Source organism: Zalophus californianus, chromosome 5, assembly GCF_009762305.2.
Source record: "Zalophus californianus isolate mZalCal1 chromosome 5, mZalCal1.pri.v2, whole genome shotgun sequence".
Classification (NCBI taxonomy): domain Eukaryota; kingdom Metazoa; phylum Chordata; class Mammalia; order Carnivora; family Otariidae; genus Zalophus; species Zalophus californianus.
The window spans coordinates 22,232,967-22,257,586 of record NC_045599.1 but is presented as its reverse complement, the minus strand read 5'-3'; the positions used below and the strand labels follow the sequence as shown (position 1 = coordinate 22,257,586).

General features: G+C 35.1%; 1 protein-coding gene across 2 annotated transcripts in view; it reads right to left on the bottom strand.

Moving 5' to 3' along the window:
• Positions 1-24,620, bottom strand: part of SLC12A2 (solute carrier family 12 member 2) — a 103,581-nt gene that overhangs the window by 20,856 nt on the left and 58,105 nt on the right. For both annotated transcript variants that reach the window (XM_027604681.2, XM_027604683.2), the window contains exons 10-17: positions 23,991-24,142; positions 18,620-18,727; positions 17,232-17,355; positions 16,025-16,126; positions 14,500-14,655; positions 13,154-13,253; positions 8,422-8,533; positions 6,481-6,621 (exon numbers count right to left, since the gene is read on the bottom strand). In XM_027604681.2, coding sequence (XP_027460482.1) covers positions 6,481-6,621; positions 8,422-8,533; positions 13,154-13,253; positions 14,500-14,655; positions 16,025-16,126; positions 17,232-17,355; positions 18,620-18,727; positions 23,991-24,142 — 995 coding nt within the window. The remainder of the gene's footprint in view (positions 1-6,480; positions 6,622-8,421; positions 8,534-13,153; positions 13,254-14,499; positions 14,656-16,024; positions 16,127-17,231; positions 17,356-18,619; positions 18,728-23,990; positions 24,143-24,620) is intronic.

The window sequence follows — 24,620 nt, the reverse complement described above, 5'->3', positions numbered from 1 at the left end:
ACACCCAGAAGCAAAAGCCCCAATAGAAGAGAAGCATTACTGGTTGCAGTTGTGAATCACAACAACACTGAATTTTGGCTTCTACCAATCACGCCCAACTTTCTCCTGAGAAGTGGCTAATTTTCTTCCTCAACTCTTCCATCAAAATATTTTTTGTGCAACTTCATCAAGAGTTGCAATTCAATATGCTTAACATATCCCCTAATCCCATGAATCTCTTCTTTTGTAAGATAGTAAAACACACTGATTTTTGAACTCCAGTATCTATTTGCAAAGCCCTCTCGGAGCCCCAAACAAAAATTCTCTAACCATAAAAGAAGTAATTACCTATTTCTTGCCTCCCTCCAGGTCCTGGTAACATCTAATATACTTCTGTCACTTGAATTTGCTTATCCTTAATGTTTCATGTAAGTGTAATCATACAGTGTTTGTCCCTTGTGACTGGTTTATTTAGCACCATGTCTTCCAGGTTCATCCACGTTACAGTATCTATCAGAACTACATTCTTTTCTGTGGCTGAATGATATTCTACTGTTTGTGAGTAGCACATTTTGTTCATCCATTCATCTGTTGATGGACGCTCACATTGTTTCCACCTTTTGGCTACCGTGAGAAATGCTATCAACACTGGCATACAAAAATAACAATCTCTTTGGCCCCCTGCTCCAATTTCTTTGGGTGTATGTCAAGGTGTAGAATTGCAGGTCATACGCAGATTCCATGCTGTGCTGAGGAACCACTGAACTGTTTCTCACAGCAGCTACAGCATGCTATGAGCCCACCAGCAAGGCACGCATTTCAATTTCTCCACATCCTTGGCAACCCCTGTGATTTCTGGTGGGGGGGTGGGGGCAAGGTGGGGTGTTTTAAATTATAGATATCCTGGGAGTGTAATGTTATCTCATTGTGATTTTGATATGCATTTCCCTAATGACTAAGGATACTGAGCATCTCTTCATGAGCTTATTAGCTATCTTCAGATCTTCCTTGGAGAAACGTTTACTCAGATCCTTAGTGGATTTTTAACTGGGTTGTCAGTCTTTTTCTTCCTGTTTTAGGAGTTCTTGTATTCTGGATATTAAACTTCATCAGATGTATGATTTACAAGTATTTTCTTCCATTCTGTGTCTTTCACTTTCTTGATAATGTCCTTTGATGCATGAAAATTTTTAATTTTGACGATGTCCAATTTATCTACTTTTTTCTTTTGTTGCTCATGCTTCTGGTGTCATATCTAAAAATACACTGCCAAATCCAAGGTCATGAAAAATTACCTCTACATTTTCTTCTAAGAGTTTTATGGCTTTAGCTCCTATATCGCTGATGTATTTTGAGTCAATTTTTGTGCATGATGTGAGGTCACATTTACTTTTTTTATTTTTTAAGGAAACTCTACTTCCAATGTGGGGCTCAAACTCATGAACCAGAGATCAAGAGCCACATGTTCTACTAGCTGAGTCAGCCAGGCACCCCCACACTCAAGTTTTTAAACATGACATACTTAAATCATGTTTTGCAAAGATTAAATTAATCCCAGTATATATTAAGTGCTGACCATGGGTCAGACACTGTCCTAAGGACCTGGGATAATTAGAAATATTCTTAACCACATAAAACTTAAATTCATTCTCAAAACATTTGCTCCATGCACAGGTTTCTTCCAAAAAATAAGATTATTTTCCCACTCAATATTAAAACCACCCACAGATAAAAAAAATAATCATTACTGTTTTTTATAACTATCTGTTAGGTACGAAGATAGCCACTAACCACAAAGTTTTGTTTTTGTTTGTTTGTCTGGTAAAAGAAAAACAAGAAACATCTTTAAGTTTTAGAGTTTTTTTTTTTTTTTTAAAGAACTAAGCCACAAGATAACCAGTAACTTTTTGATGGCACAAAATATTATTATTCTCTTTTTTTCTTTTTCATCACAAACTTTTGTCACAATCTTATTATAATTAAAATGTTTTATTTTTATAAAATTAACAATAACATCCTGCAGCACTCTGTGCTCGTTTCAACTTCATTATTTCAATCCCTTTCCCTTGAATGACTGAGCAAAGAAATTTCAAATGTATCACTCATCCCTAAATCCTTTGTAAATTCTAATCAAAGTAGCTATTCAGTCAGAAGTAATGTTTTCAGTTTCCATAAAACATCATGTGTTTTAAAGAATAATTTATTCCTGAAAATATGTCTTCTCTGGAACAGACTTATTGGTTCATAAAAAATCAGTTTTTCATGGAATTCCATAAATGAAACCAATTAGGCAGAATGCAGTCCTTTGAAGCTCATCTCTAGTTTCAAACATTACTGTGTTATTTGTTTGTTTGACTCTGTAGCAATGTTTTCTGTGCACCTTCCACCACAACTTGCTGATGAGAAATGTGTTTAGTTTGTTATCATATTTTTCTGGACATTATCATAACCATTCTTTTTTTTTTGAGGGAGGGATAGAGCACAGAGGGAGAAGCTGACTCCCAGCTGAGTAAGGAGCTCGATGTGGGGTTTGATCCCAGGACCCTGAGATCATGACCTGAGCCAAAGGCAGACGCTTAACCGACTGAGCCACCCAGGCGCCCCTATTACTAACCGGTCTTACTGCAGCAGAAAGAACCACTTACATCCACAATGGCACATGGCTTTTATTTTTACATTTCACTATTAAGTAACAACATTTCCAAACATTACGCTTATCTATTTAAATGTAGTTAAGTACTGCTGTGAGAGTTGTATTACTTCAAAAATCAGTGAAAAAGAAAACTTGTAGAGTTTGGCTCCATGTCCTGGATGGTTAAAATGTTCAGCTAATAGTGATGGCTTTAAATTATCATTAGTAATATTTCATGGCTCCACACAGATTTAGGATGTGGCTATAGAATCTGGACATAATTTATATTTCAAATATTCTTATTGGCAATGTGACATTATTTTGGTCTACTTATTTTAGAATAATTTAAAAGAAATTACTGTTTACCTCAAAATGTGGCTGATGAAGGGGAAGGTGCCAGAAACACTCAGCATATATTACAGAGTATACCTCTAGGCTATTTTTGTCCCGGAAAAAGGTAGTTATGTCTTTAATGAGACTCTGAATGAGATCCACTTGATTTAAAGGACATTCATATTCTGTAATCTGATTTTTAAGTAAGAACAATAGGTTTTTGCTCTTTGAAATGAAGGTTTAAAATTGGATTGACAGTTTAGTGGTTCCTGCCATTAAAAACAGAAAAAAAAAAAAAAAATGAAAAATCCAAATACATAAGAGTCAGCAGCAGTGCTAATGTGTCACTGCCAAAGGGCTCCTTAAGCAAGCTACTGGTAAGACTGCCTCTTTTTAAAAAAGTGAATCTCAAGTTTTAATGTGGAAGTTGGATACTTAAATGCTAATTTAAAGATAAATAAATGCTTATCATTAGTAACTAGATAAAGGAGGGACATAGAAATGAAAAGTTAGAGAGGAAGGTATAGTAAAGCCTATGAAAACCATCTAAAAACAGCATCTCCAAGATTATAACATAAGTCTGAAGAAACAAATCAACATACAAAAAACTATTTTGACAAAGATTATAAACCTCTAACAGACATACAGGCATTCGCGGTTTTATGTAACAGACTTCCAGAAGGTACGAAGGAAAGAGAAATACTGCCAGTGACAATTTACACCAAGATGTCAGTGATTAATTCTCCTATCTGTAAGTTTATTTTACACAGACAGCTCTGCTACTAGAATAAAGTCAAGCTCTTGGGCATCTCTGTCAAGTGCTTGTATATGCCAGGTTTATAGGACAGTCTCAGAATACCACTGTTCGATGCATCCCACCTTTGCTCCATACTGCTGAAAGACCCACTGGGTTGAGCATGTTAGCTTGAGAGTGATGGGGATAATGGACCCTAGCTCTCATCAACAGTGTCATTTTAACTGCAGACACCCTTAAAGACAGAGGTCCTCGAAATGTAGGACCTGGACTGTCTGAGGAGCACCTGTCAAGTTACGGAACGGCAAACTCTCTGGACTCATTGCAGACCTACTAAATCATTCCAAAGGTGGGGCCCAGCAGTCTGTTCTAACAAGTCCACCAGGTGATTCTGATGCACGCTCAAGTTTAGGAACCACTGCTCTAAGGAAGTAATTTCCTTCATTTCCAACATAACATTTATTAAATACTAATAAAGAAATGTTATAGAAATGTTCCTATAAATTGTACAAAAGCAAGTAAGATTTACCCACTAGAAACAACCCTATGACCAGAGGTAGGATTTTACTTGAAAAAATAAAAATTTTGCATAGAAAAGTGAATAATCAGTCACGTATCCACTACCTAAAGAAAATAAACATGACACACTTCAAACACCGTATGTTTCCTTCTCATGCCCTCTTTGTATTTTTACTATGTATTCCATTATTTAGGCATACATACATATACATTTTTAATTTATAAAGATTTATAATTTTATAGCATCTCCGTATCATTCCTTTTAGCTTGCTATTCTCCTTAAGGCTTTTTGTTTTTGAGGTTTATCCCTGTTGCTATGTGGAATTCCACTGCATGGTTATACCATTATCTTTAAAACTGTGACTGATGGTTGTTGAAGTTACTTCCAGTTCTTTGTCATTACTACAAACAGTACTGCTCCGCAGTTTCATATAACCTTCTTTACGCGTGTAAAACTTTCTCTAAGGTACACATGTAAGAACAGCATCTCCTAGGATGCCCACAGTTTCCAATTTGCAGGACACTGCCAGGCTGCTGACCAAAATGGTTGATCCATCTATGTTATTACAGCAGTGCAGAGATTTCCAAGTGCTCTCATTGCTCCCAGCACTTGGAAGTGGCAGACCAAACTCTGGTCAGTCTAGTGAGTATGGAGTACACGTGTATTGTGGTTTTGATTTTTACTTCTGCTGTTTATGTCTCCTCTTCTTTTCCTCTATTTTTGCTCCTTTTTTCCCCCCTCTTACCAATTGACACTATTTCTTTACATAATCTGGGCCATATTCATTTGCTAGTAACATGTTGTCTCTCTGGCCTGTGGCTTCCTTTTTTGTTTTCATGGTTTTTGTTTTTTTTTTTTTAAGAAGCACAAAGTTCTAAATTTTAACTAAAGAATAACTTATCTCTTCTTCATAGTTCAACTTTCTCTGTCTCATTTTAAAATATCCTTCCCTAGTCCAAGTCATAAAAGTATTCTGTATCTTCTTCTAGTAGCCTAAAAATTTGCCTTTCATATTCCTTAATCCATCTGGAAATAGTTTTTGTGCAGTCTTTGGAAGGATCTGTTACATTATTTTTTTACACAGATAACTGTCCCAGACCATCCTGGATTTAATGCTACCTCAGTCATGTATTAAATTTCCTATACGAGTGGCTCTATTTCTCCTGTTTTGTTTCGTTAATCTAATTATCACTACTTCAATACCACTATGTCTTAATTATGGTAGTTTATGATAAGGCTTTATATCTGCCAAAGAAAGCCCACTTCCATCCCTTATTATTCTTGAGGATCACCTAAGATATTCTTACCCTTGTGCTTGTCAAGTGTGAGAAATGTGAAACATTCAAACAGAAGGGGCACAGATGACAGCACTCTGAGCCTCCCACCTCTGCTTTAACAAAGCAACTCCACAATTAGCACAGTGAATGGGCTTCTAGTTAAGCTTTCCTTGGAAGAAAGGGGTTCGTACAAAAATAGGATGGCAAGGGGCGCCTGGGTGGCTCAGTCATTAAGTGTCTGCCTTCGGCTCAGGTTATGATCCCAGGGTCCTGGGATCAAGCCCCACATTGGGCTCCCTGCTCAGCGGGAAGCCTGCTTCTCCCTCTCCCACTCCCCCTGCTTGTGTTCCCTCTCTCGCTGTGTCTCTCTCTATCAAATAAATAAATAAAATCTTAAAAAAAAATAGGATGGCAAATACTATCTCAGTCCATTTATTTCTTCCCACAACCTTTAGGGCTGATTGAGGAAATTAAGTTTCGGAGAAGTTGAGTAACTTGCTCAGCAAAAATTCATAATAAGGAAGTGGCAGTGCTAGCATTTAAATCCAGGACTAATTCCAAATCCCATGTAACTACTGTGTCACACACAAAACTGAAAGTGAAGTCTATGTTTAGTAAAGAAATAGTGAGAAATACGGTAAGGAACTAGAATTTTTTAAAAATTACATAAGGACTGCCATTACTTAACACTTAAAACAACAACAACAACAACAAACCCAGTGAGGTATAGCAGCAGAAAATGAGGGGGAAATACCTTAGGGAAATAGGCTAAGATAATTTCCAGACAGGTTTTCCCCTGTCAGCCAACAGCACATTATCTCTATAGTTCCTTAAGTGCTCAGATTACACAAATCTTAGTAGTAATAAAGATATTTGAAAAGATATACCATTTTTATTAATATGAAGAATGACACCTAGAAGACAAAAGGTTTTAAAGCTTACCCAAAACTCAAATTTTGTTATTTGAGAGGCGTAACGTATTTACCTGCATCAAATATTGTGCACCTTCTCTCAAATCATCTGCATGTACTGGAGCATAAAAAGCCTTCATCTTGTTTTTGATAAGCCACCGCTGATATCTGGCTTGATCAACGCACATCTCTTTCATGGCTTGTCTTCGAGGGCCCTTTGGAGAAGAATATTAATAATGCCTTTAACTGAAAGATAATGCAGTCCGCACTTAAGAAAATCACCATTACACTAGCTTAAACAAGGTGCCTAAACCTTGGGGATGGGAAAGAAGTAGGACAACAACATTTTCTTTTTTTTTTTTTAACATTTTATTTTCATGTCAATGAATTCTTTCTGTAGATTATGACAAGGTACGGTTGATGGAACAGTTAAGGCACAGGAGGCAGCGTGAAAAGGGAGAAGAGAAGATGAAGAAATACATACTGAAATATAAATAGGAAGTTTTCAATACACTAAGTAAATAAGCGAAATTAGAAATTATTGAAAATGGAGAAGAGATCACATGGAGAAAAATAAGAGCCTTCTGTTTTTCTACAAAAAGTTTCCCAGCTTATTTTTCATTTGTCCCCAATGTCTGAGTTATTAATTCTCAGGAACCTGAAAATGCAAGTTTGCTGTAAAATATAAATGCATTTTTTTCTTCATACTTCTGTTAAATGATGAAGAACAGAATTAAGGAAATGAGATTTTCAACTTGCAATTCTATTTTGATCCTTGCAAGCAACACATAAAATGTGTTATATGCAAATGTATATAAAGCAAAAATCTAAAACTAGGTTTAAAAGTACGCCTTAATTGTTCATGAAAAAGTAAAGGACAAATACAATTTGTTTTTCCTGGTAGGAAAATTGCCCCATTTGTAATTTCCTGCGGTCAAAACCCCAACCTGAACTGATCAACTTGGAAACAAACTGAAAAACTCTACCAGTCCTATGGGGGACCTGGGGCCAGTGTGTCCATGTTCTCGGCCAGACGCGACTTTGACTTTGTGACTATACAAGCAGAAGATCAACCCTAGCAGGAGCTGAGACATGGGGCATCCAACACACATTTCTAATGAGATAAACAAAACAGTTTGGGACAAAAGCTGATCTGACAAATACTCCAATTTCTCATGCAGAACAGGTGAACCATCATCTAGCAATTCTTTTCAAGAGCCAAGATGCCAAAAATAGAAAACTACTTTTGGGTGAAATGTTTACCACTACTTTTCTTTAAAGATTTTATTTATTTATTTGACAGAGAGACACAGCGAGAGAGGGAACACAAGCAGGGGGAGTGGGAGAGGGAGAAGCAGGCTTCCTGCAGAGCAGGGAGCCCGATGCGGGGCTCCATCCCAGGACCCCGAGATCATGACCTGAGCCGAAGGCAGACGCTTTAACGACTGAGCCACCCAGGCGCCCTACCACTATTTTTAGTAATGTTAGTACTCATGATTAAAACACAAATGAACAGGCAATTAACAGTGTTGAAACTTGGAAATTCAGCATTCACTCTGCTCTTCTTATGTACTGGAATGCTAGATATTTACCACCATTCATCTACCTCCTCGAACCTCTTTTTTCTTTGGGTAGTAAATGTTCCCAGTGTTCTCAGAACACTATGAGAAATATTAGTAAGAAAATACACATACTGTATTTCATTTAGATTCCTTAGTTATCAAGAAGCTACTTTTCTTAGCCAAACCATTCTATAAGAGAAATATAGTTTGGTAAAATCTCATAATAAATAAGAGAAAGAACAAAGATTTAAAATTCTAAAATCTTTTCTAAAATGAGGTTTTGAGACAGTAATAGAGGCAATAATATTTTGAAGAACTAACTTCAAAAAAACCCCAAACTCAACAGATTTATCTTGTCAAATCGTTTCATACCTAGAAAGCCCCACAAATTACAAATTATATACACAGAGCAAAAAATGTTTTAATATAAAAAAAAACAATACAAACACTTACCATATGTACATGACTACAGATCATCAAACCAACATTTTTTGTGAAATCATGAACAAGATGAAGTAAAGCTGGGCGTGAGTTTGGAGCACCTGTCATAACAAGACACTGTGGCCTAATTTAAGATTAAAAAATAAAACAAAATTAGAGAAGTTTAGATTTTTGAGAACATGGACGTTTTTAAGTTACTTCTCTTAAGAATGTATTATTACACTAGAATCTCCTTCATGCAACTGTCCTCAGGACGTAGGCCACAGGATGCTCAAAAGAAGAGGACTTTTAACCAGGGTTTCTTAGTATATGAGAAATGCAGAAACAAAAACTTCTTGGACCTAACATCATGCAAAATGTCCTTCTAAAATAATTGGTAATGTTATACATCAAGATTCTGGTAGGTATTATAGGAAGACACACAATAGTTAAAATATATTAAATATATGTAAACAACTTTTCATCTTCTAAAGGTAGTAAGTATTCCAGTTCTTTCACAGAGTTCACAAAACTTCCTAAGAGCATTGCCTTCCCTTCATGTACAAACAGGTCACCTTCCTTCTTGGCTTGATCACATTATAGTGATTTCTACTTCATAATATCAGCTCTCTCTAATCTAGCTTAATTTCAATGGCAACTGTCATATCAGTAAAATCACTACAGTTGATGTGAAGGTTTCTATTTGAAGTAAAAGTTTTAATTCTAATTAATTATGGTGAAAATCAAAACTAAATTCAATTGCCTTTGTAGACACAAGATAGTGGCATGACTTTCACATACTCTTAACTCTTGATTTAGCTAACTAGAAACGGAGATCAATGTTATTTTCTGAAAAAATATTCAAGTATCCATTTTATAAGTTCAAACATTACCATAAATTCTTTAAAACAAGACTTCATATAATTAAAATAAACTTTAACAAAAAGTAAACTAAAATTTCTGACTTAACCACTAAATTAAATGTTAGGGTAGTTCCTAACATCATAAAATAAGCATGAAAACTTGAATAAAGATCATAAAAAAACAGAACAAAACAAAAACTAACCTATTCAGAATTTTAGCAAGCTATCTGAAAAACCAGTCCTGTCTGGGAGAATGGCTTTGGGGGAATCCAACATGACATCATCCTCTATGGCCCAGACTGCTCACCTCCCCATCTAAGCTTTAGCAGGTTAAATAGCTCCCCACATAGAAATTACATAATTCCTAGCCTGCCTGGTAGCTTACAACTGACCCTCTGAGTGACTTACAGCCCATTTCCTCTAAAAAGGAAGCTGGCTACCCTCCACACTTTGTTTCCCTTTCCTGTAAGCTACGCCATGGATGTGGTGATGACTTTGACCACACTGACAAAAACACCTGCTAGGAAATGGCAGACTGACAAGATACAGGGAATGTGGGACCTGAATGAGCAAATGCAGCAAATCTGCCCACCATAAACCATCCACACGTAACAGTGATGTCCGTCTTGTAGAGCCACTGCATAATTCAGCTTTTTTTTAATGGTAGTTTAACGTACACTTTAACATAACCTATACTACAATTAAATAACTGGTAGTCCCTATCTTTACTAAATGGTAAATATACCACAAAAGCTTAATTTGGTATAGTTGTATCATGCCAAAAAAGTATGGTATGAAATATATTAGAGATGACAACGAGTAACAATGACAGAGTGTAAACATCTGTTTCATTTTAACTCCTTCCTCAAAAAATGCCATCATATAATGGGATTTTTAAGGCATAAAACCCACAAAAATATGAACAGGAGAAAACACAGTAGTATGGAAATACTGAAAGCCAGAGATCAGATGGAAGACAAATCAGGAAGTGGCTAAATCCTAAAGCCTATGAGAAAGCTGTGAAGCTACCTGATTTTATGCCTTAAAAAAAAAAAAAATCACCAAAATGCCTATAAGTTAGAGGTAATAGGTGCCTCTGGAAGAGGAAGGGGCTATGTATTAAAGAGACCAAAGTAAGAAACAGTGGTTTAAACTCTGCACAAGAAACCACTAGATAGAACCAAATCATTTCCATCACTATGATGAACAAGTATCTCTGTCCTTCCCCAACTGTGTTAGGCTAGGGCTTATTTGCCAGAAAGGGCCTCAAAACCACAATGAGGTATCACCTCATAATACTCAGAATGGCTAGTACCAAAAAGACAAAAAGTAAGTGAGGATGTGGAGCAAAGGGAGCCCTCATGCACTGGTGTTTGGGGAATGTAAATTGATGCTGCCACTATGGAAAACAGTATGGAGGTTCCTCAAAACATTCTTAAAGAGAGAAGTACCATAGGATCCAGTAATTTCACCATTGGGTATTTACGTGAGGAAAATGCAAACACTGATTGGGAAAGATAAATGCACCCATATGTTTACTGCAATGTTGTTTACAATAGTCAAGATATGGAAGAAACCTAAGTATTCAGTGATAGATAAATGAATGGAAAATATGTGGTGTGTATATATATGTACATATATGTACATATATACACACAACAGAATATTACTTGTTCATAAAAAATAATGAAATCTTGCCATTTGCAACAACATGAATGAACCTAGAGGGTATTATACTGAGGAAGATAAGCCAAAGACAAATACCGTATGATTTCACTTACATGGGAGTCTAAAAAGTAGAAAACAAACAGCAACAAAGGGAGAAACAGACTCATGGAGAACAAACTAGTACAACAACAACAAAAAGAGAAACAGATGCATAAATATAAACAAACTGATGGTCACCAAAGGGAAGGGGATTGGGGAGATGAGCAAAACGCGTGAAAGGGATTAAGAGGTACAAACTTCCAGTTATGATGGTAAATCTTGGGGATGGAAAGTATAGCACCGGGAATAGTTGATAATACTATAATACACTTCTCATGGTGAGCATTTCATCATGTATATAATGGTTAAATCACTATGTTGTATACCTTAAGCTAATTTAGATTTTTAAAATTTAAAAAAAATTTTTTATTATTTTTTTAAGTAAACTCTATGCCCAACATGGGGCTTGAACTCATGACCCTGAGATCATGCTCTACCCATTGAGCCAGCCAGGTGACTCTAAAGCTAATTCAGTATTGTATTAATTAAAAGCATTTTTTTTAATTAAAAAAAAAAAAAAGGCGGTTTCTGGTCTGTGAGACACCAGCAACACCTAAGGGCAAAAACAGCTACTTTCATCAGGGGAGAGTGAGAAAACATTTATTTACACACTGAATCCAGAGATTCCCGACCTCCTTTCCCACCTGACTAAGAACTCTGGTAGCCAGGACTTTTATCAACAAGCAGATTAAAATATTCTTTTCTGGGCAATCTAATCATATCAAAAAAAAGAAAGTCTTCAAGATGACTTAAATTTCTCAAAGAACCAGTAAAGCCATATTAATCTACATTAAGGGCTTCACTGACAAGCCCCACCTACCAATGCAGAGTTTCCCTGGCTATGGACCACAATTACTTCAGACAAGGCTAAATCTAAGAACCCAAGTTAAAGAAACAGGAAACAGTGAGAAAGACACTTCAAAGAAACAGAAACTACGAAGCTCAGAAAACAACATCTTTTGTTAAGTTTGGTGAAGGATGAGATGGTGATATATATTAAGTTGAAAGAAAGAAAGAAAGGAAAGAAAGGAAAGAAAGAAAAGAAAAAGAAAGAAAGAAAGAAAAAGAAAGAAAGAAAGAAAGAAAGAGAGAGAGAGAGAGAGAGAGAGAGAGAGAGAGAGAGAGAGAGAGAGAGAGAGAGAGAGAGAGAGAGAGAGAGAGAGAGAGAGAGAGAGAGAAAGAAAGAAAGAAAGAAAGAAAGAAAGAAAGAAAGAAAGAAAGAAAGAAAGAAAGAAAGAAAGAAAGAAAGAAAGAAAAAATGGCTCCAGAGGAAACAAGAAGGCTGTACAGGAAAGAGAAAGCAATCATAATTTACTACATGGCTCAGCTGGGAATCATTTTAAAGCGTTATAAAAACATAAATATGAAGTACAGCCTAATCAAAATAGTGACATAAAAGATACTGTGAGGATGGGATGAAGGGAAGAGTGCATGCATGAGCCACCGCATGTGAATGAAGGAAAAACATCAACAGATAAGGCCTAAAACATCCAAAGTAGAGCAAAACCACCATGATGTTTGGGAATATCAAGTAATTACTAAATGAATCAGCGAAGAGTTCGAAGTGGTTGCCTGTGGTATGTCACAAAGAGGGACACAAAAAGTTGGGCAATTACAGATTTTCATGACGAACCCAAGTTTTTCCTCTCTCAACTATGTTTATGTGTAATTCTGATAAAGATTTAAAAAGGTATTTTGGAATAAAATACATCTTTTCAATGTTCCCATTCCTATAACAAAGCAAAGGAAAAGGTTTTTACTGATGGCAAATTAACTTTGGCTCTACTTAGTAGGTATACAATACTTACAGAACTTCGATGGCCACAGTGGGAAGAAACTGTTCACTTTATGAGAGCTGACACTTAAAAGCCTTCAAATGGGAGACTTCGAACACTTTCTCTCTCATAACATTTTGGTAAGTTAGATAATTCACCTCTTTGTCAACTTCTGATAAGAAATCTCATCCTTATTTTTGAATAAACTGCCCAACCAAAGTCCAACCAAAACAAAAAACAATAATCTATGCTTTCAGGAAACTTCTCATGAAATAGCAGCATACAAAAATGTTACTGAATGGTAAGTAAAGAACTGACTGCCACCTACGACCAACGATTCTATGTTACCTTACTGCTCACCTAAAGTTTTTCACATGGTCTTCCACTCCTGAAAGACGAATCGAATGCTGTAGTGCATTCAGGTAAGTCAAAGCTTGTGTAGAGGATCCCCAGTTCACATCTGTGGGAAGACAGTGTTCATGCAGCAAAACACCAATATTCACCAACAATCAATAACCAATTTGAGACACAGAGACGTAAACAGTGCTTTCATATTTAAAAAATCAAGTGCTAAAATAAACCAATGTACTCAGAACTTTCAATAGTTCAAGTCCAGAGCATGACACTACGAAAATGCTCATCTGAACTGTAATTGTTTTTAAAGCAAAATGTACAAAAAATGAAGGTGACAGGGCAAGAAAGTTCCACAAATAATTTTAAAATTATTGTTTATATAGGCAGAGGTCTAAGGGGAAAGAGGCAGCTCTCTGACTGAAAGATTTCAAAACTCTGGAAGTACCATTTATAGTGCTTAACGGTTAAGTTATCTGAACAGGCAAATTTCACTCTGTATTGAATAAACAGCCTGGGCACGAAATATGATTTTAGACATTTGTTATTTTAGAGAAATAATTGTTTCTAAGATGGTTAAAACATTACCTTCTTTGTCCATTTCATTTCTAAGGCCAGCACTCTATCCAAAACCTCATTGTGTCATATCTGGATTACAAAATGTTTCCTCACAGTTTCACATGACTACACTGCAACCACTCTTGTAATTTCTTCCTAAACTCTTCTTTTGGGGCCCAAACTTCTTAAACCTTTTTCACTGGTTCTTCCCTCAGAGTTAGAGGTCACCATACTATACTGGATCAACCCCAACATACCCGAGTATCATTGTCTTATGTGGAGATACACCCAAGAGTTATCAGTGTGACACCTTCTGGGTAATCTTTAACTATTTCCCAGTTAAAAATACCTTTGTCAAATTAGGGAAGATACTATGTCTTTCTAATATACCATAAATTCTGTGGTACTTACTATACAGCAGGTACTAAGACTACAGTAGTAATACATATGTTTATTAGGCTAACAGCTACTACAGGAGCTATTTCACTAAGTCTAACCCTTTCAAAGAAAATTTTAAAGTATATTGAGGGCCACCAACATGTTAATAATACAAATTTGTCATTTTTCTTTAAGTAGGATTAGTTAAATCTAATTTATGGGTAAGCAGGAGTTCCAGAGAATAAAGCCCTGTGGTAATTATTTTCACTAAAACTACATGTATTTGGAAATGAAGTATTTTAGGTTTTACAAAGCACCTTTCAAGTACACAAAAGATGATGTTTAGATATGAAAAGCCACAAAGAACTTCTAGATATTTCTAGCTTGAATATACATAATAAATGTAAAAAACTACTGACCTGGTTTTTTGTAGGTAACATAAATATACAGCCCAAGGACTATTACATATGTTAGCAATGCAGCCCACCAGTTAATAACGAACATCACTATGCAACAAAGAATTGCTCCAAGAAGTGATATCCACATGTTGTAGTATTTGAATGCAGGACGCCACCCTAACAATCACAAATAAAATAGAGACATCAAAGTCACTCAAATACCTTATCTGCTTTAGACAATGGTACATATGTATGCACAAAATAACTTTCTTTGTGGTTGCTTTAAACAAGAAGTATAAGGCTAATGTATGACAGTAAAGTCATAGAGCATTATTGAGCACAATTTTTGAAGGCCACGAAGAGAGCCCATCTATTTACTTCTGTTTTATTCTATGTTACTAGTTTCTGTATTCAATAAACTCTTCATCAAAAAAAAAAAAAATGTTTAAATCAACGTATCTTAATGAATGGTTAAAAACTACAAAAGATTGAAAGTTTTCAAATCCAGCCCTTAGTAGTGTGGTTTTATGTTCTGGATTTTTAGCATAAGACATACCCATATTCTAATGAATATACAGAAGAGTTCAAACAGAATGTTCTTGAAAATTGTTAAAAGTTGATCAACCTGCTAGAAAAATTAACAGTTGAGTATAGAAGGTTACCTTCGGTGAAGTATTTAAGAATTAAGCTCACTCTAAAAAAAATGCTGAAGACCATGTTTTAAATTTTTCATTCCATAGCCAAAAAATATTTTTAAATCATAATTTAATATATTTTATATTCTTTTTTTTTAAATTAAATTTCACACAAAGTTATGAGAAAGAATTCAGAGAAATTCTGGGGACCTTTTACCTAATTTCCCTCAATGGTAACATCATGCAAAATGATACTATAATATCACAACCAGGATACTGCTATTAATACAGCCAAGATAAAGAAGAGGCCAGTATAAGCACCCCTTGTGCTGCCCTTCATAGCCACAAAGACACCTCTAAAATTTATATCCTTAAAGTTCTGAGAGGCTTTTAGGCCCTTAGAAGGAAAAGTGCTTTTTGTTCCTTCAATTCTTTCCCTGATGTCCAACCGTTATGATTAATAACAAAAAGCCCTCAATAAAAGTATACGAGGCACTTTTTCAGTTGCAAGAGAGCCTTTATAATAGAACTCCGCAAACTTATTGTGTTGAAAATATTCCTCTGGGCAGGTTAGGTACACCAAAATATTGTTGAATAGAACTTGAAACAGAAAGCAGCTAAATAAATAAAAACAGGGAAAGAAAAGCACAATAATTCTTTCAAAGTGTTAGTCAGAATTTGAGATTAACACTCTTACACGAGTTCTAAGACAAGAAACAGTACATTACTGGGAAACATCATGATAAAGAGATCTTTGAAAACTCAGTGAATTTGACTGAACTGTAAGGGCTGACTGAGCATTAATGGGCTATACACTCACAATACCATCTTTTAAAACATGTTAAAGTCTTATTTTCTCTAAAATCAAAGACATTAGTGCATTCACAAAATTTTTTAAAAATGAAAATCACCTGGAGATTTTGCAAGTGATGCATGGAACACCGAAAAATTGATCAATGCATATGATGCAAGGAAGAAGTTAGAGATAATTGGAGCAATAACATTCAGCTCAGCTGCAAAAGAAACATGAGGTATATTTACTGACACATTACTTTTTGACTTTTTAAAAAATGAAATTATTTTAAACCTTTAGATGACAGCCTTAGGAATACCCCCAAATCCACCATTCAGACTTAATGAATACTTACACTTTGTCAGATATAGTTTGTATACTTTACTTTTCAGGAATCAAACCTTAGGTCCATAGTTGAAACCCTTTATACCTCATCCTTACAAAGTTGGTGTATTTTTCCAATGATATCATATGGTTTTACACATATATAGTCCACAAACATTATTAGGTAGTCCCATTTTGGTATTTTAAAAGTTAGACAAATAATATCACACTATATTTATTATTCTGCAATTTGATTTGATACATTTATTATATTGGAGATTCATTCATATTGATATATGAAAATCAATTTTAATCATTGTTTTTACTCCTGAGTATTATTCTGCAGTTTCATTCTTCTGTTAGTAGGTATTCAGGTTGCTTCTATTTTTCACTATTGTAATTAATGACACTAAAGACATCCCTGCATATGGCTCTTTGGTTATATATTCAAGTTTCTTTAGGGTAAATACTCCTAAAGAGAATTGCTGGATTGTGAGAAACCTTACGTAACACTGCTAATTTGTTCTCCCAAGGTAGCCTTACCAAACAGATACCTAGCAGCATTACATGGGAGCTTCCACACATGGTGGTATCATCAGACATTTATTAAAAGCCCACTGTCATCTTTAGCAGCGGAAGACTGATTAGCTCACTTGCGATCAGAGGCAAAACTGCCAAACAAAAAGTAGCTCAGTGAAGGCCGTACCTTCAGGAGGGGGCACTGAAATCCTTTCCCTTATGCTATTATCTCATTGGTTTCAGGGACAAGAACCTAGGAGTTCCCTCTCATGAGGATTTAATGACGGTAGTAATTTCAGCAAATATGCACTGAGCACTATTATTTGCAGTATTTTCTATATACTCTTTAAACTGACCACAAAGAAACTAACTTTGTTTACTAGGCAAAGTAAGGTTTTGTTTATAATTTAATAATTCAATATTTAGAGCTAATACTGTAAATACTCCAATATCTGTATTAGCACACCATTTATATGACTAACCAATTAAGATGAATCCAAGGGCAATTAAGAATGTTAAGATGTAGCCACGAAGAGGTTCATTATTTTTCCCATAACCTTTAGCAAACATCTGGAAAGCTGGGTAGATGTTGTCCTTACAAAGAGCCTAGGGAAGAAACGTAAATACTAGAAGGAAATGTTAACACAGTTAGACATACAGATTTCCTTACAGTTTTAATAGGTTACTCAGGAATAGAACACAAGTTTCTAACTCTTGTTCTTTCTTCCCCCGTATGATACTGCTTTACCTACAATCCATAAAGGAGACCAAACATTTCAAGCATCAAAAGGTAGTTGCTGGGGCGCCTGGGTGGCTCAGTCAGTTAAGCGGCTGCCTCCGGCTCAGGTCATGATCCCAGGGTCCTGGGATCGAGCCCCGTGTCGGGCTCCCTGCTCAGTGGGGAGTCTGCTTCTCCCTCTCCCTCTGCCTGCCTCTCTGCCTACTTGTTCTCTCTCTGTATCTCTCTGCCAAATAAATAAATAAAATCTTTAAAAAAAAAAAAAAGGTAGTTGGTTCAGAATACCACTGAAGTTTTTAATCTGCTTAACCCCACACTCATATTGAAATTCTTTCAGGAAAATAAAAAAGTCAGAGAAGCAGGTACATGAATAAAAGAAATGTGAAAACTTGGTAAATGACATAAGTATGACCTACATTAAGAAAAAGTTCTGAATCCTAGATTTAAAGCAGATAAAAATCCTAATTATAAACTTCACCACTTTTCTTAAAGCTTTACTAAAAATTGTTTTTTAAGAAATATATTCTACATTTACTGTACTCACTGCCTACAACTATAATATTAAGAACAAGGATGCAGAATCAACGTTTCATTTTTGGACTCAGTAATAAAAAGTATTTCCCATTCAGTATCGGCTGTTTATTGAATGCTCATTAAAGGGAGATAATGTCTACCTTATTCATCTTTCTACCCTAAGTAGTTAACACAACGTGTGACATATGGTAGGCATTCAAATATTTGTAAAGTAAAACATAAAGACTGACATCATGCTAAGAGGGACAAGATCCTTTAATTCTTCTGATTTATGCTTGGAATGCATTCCTTATTCTTGATAAGACATTAGAAAAATTTGACCAACGAGAATATGTCAAAAAAAGCAAAAATTCATCACCACTTCCAGAAAGACAACTCAAGGACTACACCCTGACAGTAGGTAAATGCACTAGAGTTTATATAAACAGAAACATTCACATTCAAACACACAAAGTTAAACATATCTGGCTTGAGATACATGTGTATAAATCATAAACACCTATGAGGTAAACAAATAATCTGAAAAAATTAATCTCAAAATGAAATGTATTACCATAAATTCCCCTTCAATAAAGGCTGTAATGTGAAAATACCTACCTGAAATATTTTGGGAGCACTCACAAGGGATGCTAATGCAGAAGAAAGAGTGGCTGAAAAGATACCAGCAGAAATTAATGGTGCAAATCCTGACACCATGCTCATTACCTTAAAAAGGGACAAAAATGGAAAATTAAGTCTTACAAACCACTCAAAAAACTCACATCTTTATTATGCTAATGAAGGAGACTAATACCAGGGAAATATGATAATAATGAACAGGAATAATAATTCTATGCATTAAAAATTTCTGAAACAGATTTACCATGAACCCTCACCTTCAATCTTTTTATTTGGTAAAATTTCAAAGACATACAATGGCAGAGAATAGCATAATGAACCATTCCCCACATCATTGTGAGTCAAACCCCAGATATCAATGCATAAAAGTTTCAGTATGCACCTCTAATGCATAAGCACTTTAAAAAATCCTACCTGCAAAGCCACTATCACAGTTTGAAAAGTAACTCCTTAACATCACCAAATATCCTATCAGCACTCAAATTCCCCTAAGCTGTCCATCTTTCCTTGCCTTTTAAAATAGTTTGTTTAAATCAGGATCCACAAAGGGACTCCACATTAAATTTGGTTCATATGTCTCTTAAGTCTTTTTCAATCCACAGGTTCACTGTTTCCTTTATTTTTTATTATTTTTAGGTCATTGTCCTATAGAAGCCTCACACTCTGGATTTTGCTGACTGCACCTCCAACTTCTGTTATTTAACCTGCTGCTCTCACTTCTGTATTTCTAGTCGACTCATAGACCTAGACAGGTCATCAGACTGAAGCACAAGTTTTCTGGCAGGAATATTTCAAGATGGTACAATACACTTCTGTCAGGTAGGTTCTTTCTTTCTGGTTTTTTGTTTTTGTTTTTTGACGTTAAGGTAGCAGATTTGTACTGTGGTTATGCTTTTTCTTTTTAAAAAGAGACCTTAAATATTAGAGCTAACTGTGGAAGTATTTCTACCTGAAGGGATCTATGTTTATGATTGGTCTTCAAATAATCTGGGAAGTAGGAAGTTATAAATAAAGTAACGTCAGCCAAGCACTGGTGATTGGTAAAGCTGGAAAATGTATGCTAGATACATTACACTGCTTTTCAATCTTTGCACATGTTCAAACATTTCCTTAATGAAGTTTTAAAAAAATGAATTGATCACTTAGATCATGAGAAGACAACCAGCTAAATCCAAACTGAGGGGCAAAATGCAAAGTAACTTGCCTGGACTCTTTAAAATATCAATGTCCTGGAAGATTAAAACAGGCAGGCTACAAAGCCCTAGATTAAAGGATTTTAAAATAATAACTAAATGCCATGCATGACCTAGATTGTATCTTGGATCTAAGAAAAATAGCTGAAAGGGACATTACCGAAACAAGTGGGGAAAGATGAAGATAGAATATACATTTCGATAACAGTATTCTGTCAACATTAAATTGCTTAAGTGAGATAAGAATATATATATATACACACAAAGATAAAGCAATGGGGTAAAATATAAACAAGTAATAAATATAAGTGAAGGGGTAGGTATACAGGTATTCACTGCACTGTCCCTTCACATTTTTGAAAATTGTGAAAAAATAAAATTGAGGTGGAAAATATGTCTGGTGGACTCAGGTACTGTCAACTTGACCCATCCAATTATAAATTTCACCAGTAGTGAACGGTGACCATCACCTAAATTCATTCCTTCCTTAGGAGATTTACTTCATATATACATATATATATATAAAATTCATAAATATATATAGTATTTATAAATATATTTTATACATATATTTTAAGATTACTTATTAGAGAGAGAGAGAGAGAGAGAGAGCACATGCGTGCCCAAGTGGGGAGAGCAGGAGAGGGAGAAAGAGAATCTTAAGCAGGCTCCATCTTAAGCCAGCTCTATCTCACGACTCTGAGATCATGACCTGAGCCAAAATCAAGAGTTGGAAACTTAACCGACCAAGCTACCCAGGCATCCCTACTTTTCATTTATATTGACCAAGACCATGTGCCAACTGACAACCAAGGAGATAAAGGAGATATGGTTTTAAGGTGTTAGTGACTATTATACACTTGACTGTAATTTTATACTTTAAACCAGATGTAAAGTTAACTACAGGCACAATCCCTGGCCATAGTGCAACAATCTGGTTACAAGTGTACATAATTCCACCTTTTTTCATTTAAGTATCTCCCCCTGTATCTTTCAAAAGACCCAGTGTTAAAAATACACTAAAGTGTTTTAATGAACCTTAGTATTACCCTCTCTGAGCATTTCAAGGAGCAAAAAAATCTTGAAAAGATCATTTTCTATTCAGCCCTTTAGTAACAATTTGGTTAGGTATATGCCATGTATTTTTCACAATCACTGTATTACACAGCTTTTAATACTAGATCAGCACTGCCAATCCTGTCTTTAGGGAAGGAGATTATAAAAGACATATAAGATGGACCAAGATAAAAAAGTAGCAGACTTGATTTCTGCTATATATACTTATGAAACACAAAATTCTGTGCCTGTCTATAATGACCTCAAAGACAAATGCAAAGACAGGAGATAAATGAAGAGAGAAAGCAAGGAACAGAAAATATGATACACTGCTGGATTAAGGCAAAACATATACCACTAGCACTATATATAACTGACTTTTCATCTGTCATGTTTTGGGGAAAAATTCCATTTTCTCTTCTTCCATTATATCATCTCTTCTTCCACGAACTGAGGTAAATAATGCTCCATGCTTAGCATCTCGAAATACTCTGCTTCTAGAATTTGCCAAGTTTCCTGTTTTCTAGTTATATATTTACCCTACTTGGTAACCTCTGCATTTTCCACCATTTAATGATAAAATATGAGTAGTAAGGACAATGATAATGAATGTAAATAATGGTAACACCAGTGTTGACCAGAATACAAAGTACAAAGATAACAAAAACACAGGTCTTCTCTCTAGTAAGGGGGAAAAAAGACAAAAAAAGACAAAAGTCCGATAAAAGGTGTGTGTGTGTGTGTGTGTGTGTGTGTGTGTTTTGATGACTTGTAGTTTAGAAAATCTTCATGGAACTGGGTCTCCTTGAAAGCAGGCAGATTTGGACAAATGTAAAGAAAAAAGCAGGTGCATTCCCAGAAGAGTGAAGCAACAAAACAAAACAACCCCAAGAGAGTAGGGTAAGCATGTATGCATGTGTATGTGTACAAACATCCAACCACTGGAGTTCAGTATGGATATAAGGCTGTGGGATATAAGTCTGGGTATCAAGGGTTTTGACTGACAGAGCAAAGAAGCTCACACTTTGTTTAGTAAGCAACGGTGAGTCAAAGGTTTCAGAGGACATGAAAATATAGAACTACATTCAGAAACATTAGGACTATGTATGTAAAATTAAAAATTTAAGATAAGTAAGGCAACCCAAATCACTCTTCCTCCTGAAGTATGAAATGTCAATTACATGCAAAACAGTGTGATCAAGTGTGGCTTTGTACAGACTTCATGATCATATTCCAACTTATAGGCCCCTCACATACGTTCTATGCATCATTCTTCATTCTCCAAATGACAAGCAATTTGCATTTTTCAGGATTTTTTTTCTATTTAGTTTCACTTTACAAGGCATTTAAAAATTGTTTTAAAAAATTTTTTTGTTGTATTAGAAAAGCTGCTTTACATAAACCAAACTCCTCTTTGCTTTAATGAGTCCATACTAGACTTGACAAAGACAACACACTTTTGTATTTTAAGGTAACAACACAGAAATCTGATTGGCATTTTCAGTCACCGGGCAGAGATCAACATTTGTGCTTTTCATACACAATATCAATGTCAGAACTGGCCTGAATCATTAGCTGGATATGAATACTTTCTTTCATTCCTACGACTATGCCTAGGTCTTGTGACTAGAACAAACAAACTTCTATTACATAATTGGATTCAATATTTATAACCAATGAAAATGCAGTCAATTGCTTAAAACACAAAATAAAAAAAAAACCATTAAAAATTAAGTGACAAATTTATTACAAAATTTAAGTATTCTACATAAAATGTATATTGTTCTAAAATACAGTGAACTCTCAATGATTATGTTTACACTAAACTGTAAAAACACTAGAATCAAAATTTTTAATTTTCACTTTGAGTTAGTATAATCTTCTCTGTAAAAGCCCATAAATGTTACAAAAATTTCATTTTGCTTTTGGAACCTTATAGAGGTAATAACAAAAAGGAAAAGGAATGATATTCTCTAAATTCTAGACAAGTAGTGCTATAGTTCATATGTTCTGAAAGGTCACAAACCTTCAAGCATCCATTAAGAATTTAATTCTACTGTTCAATGGGAGTTTACCACAGCATGACTACATGGGCCTTATCTAATAACACTATTGATACCAACACTTTTTTAAAAGGGAAGTTAAAATATAAAGCAATTATGAAGACACCTCAAATTAGAAAACTGAACTCATTTCACTGAGTACAGAACTCATTTAAAATACTTAAGGGGTGGCCTGGCTGGCTCAGTCGGTGAAACATGCAACTCTTGCTCTCAGGGTTGTGAGTTCAAGTCCCACACTGGGGGACTTTTAAAGATTTTAAAGAAAATCTTTAAAAAAATAATAAAATACTCAAAATAAGAATGAAATACTTAGGTATAACAAAACACGTCGAGTGCTTGTATTCTGAAAACTACACAATGCTGATGAAAGAAACCAAAGATCTGAACAAATGAAGAGACATACTGTGTTCATGGATTGGAACACTCAATATAGGGACACATGCCAATCCTCCCCAAATTGATACACAAGTTCAATACGTTCCTATCAAAATCCTAGCAAGACTTTTTGTAGATAAACATTATTCTAAAATTTGTATGAAAAAGCAAAAGGAACTAAGCTAAAACAATTCTGAAAAACAATAAAGTGGGAGGAATCAATCTACTTGACTTCAAGACTTATCATGTAACTACTCTAAACAAGAATGTATGGTACTGGTGGACTCATAGATGGAAACACCAAAGAACAGATCAGAGAATCCAGAAATAGACCCAACAAATATGAGCATGTGTGAGATGCTTCCTTGCTTTCTGAAGCTATACACTACATATATATATACTATATATTATACACGATCATAAAAGCATTACCCTCGGGAGCCCTTTTGCTCTTGAACAGCTTCAGATTTTACCCTTTCAGTATTTATCTGTTTGCCCAATTATTTATCTACAGACTTTTCAAACAGCTATCTGGGTAAAAAGTAACAATGGTCCTACAATGGTCCTCCCTTCTAACCGACTGCTGTACTCTGAATGCTCAGGTTTGATAGCAGTCTGACCTCTATATATACAATGTCAGCATAACATAAATATGAGGCTCACCTGGAAATTGTTCATTAGGCCATAGTAACAAGGACTGCTTTCACAAGATGAAAAGTCAAAGTTTAATTTGCAGGCTGCAGAAGTACAGTTTGTTAGCTCTGTTACAATAGTGTCATTAACATTCCCAGTGGCATCTCGAACAACACAAGAACCTGAAGGGCAAGGGACAATAACAACAAGTAATATAACTGAAATTTATATTCATTTCAAAATTACATATATCCATAAAGGAATTTATGGTACTGACTGAATATATACTAGTTAACAGTACTTACATTTTCAGCATTTACATATAGCATTTACAGTTTAAATAGATTTACCTCAAACAGAATTGGAAAAGCATCATGGTCCCCAATATTTAAGTAGTGAAACAAAATCTTACAGAGACGAACATTTCACACATGCATACTTAAAAAACCCCATACATATAGTTGTGGAAAATGGTAATGAGCAAAACTATTTGGTTAAGCAATTATGAAAACTCTGTTGGAAGAGTTCCAAATGGTAGAAATGTTTTCCTGCACTCCGAAGTGTTTTATATGTGAAACATGCCAAAGATCAGACTTCAGGTAGTATCAATCTTCTGTGAAGGGAAACAATTTGAACATTAATGAATTATAATTCTATTTA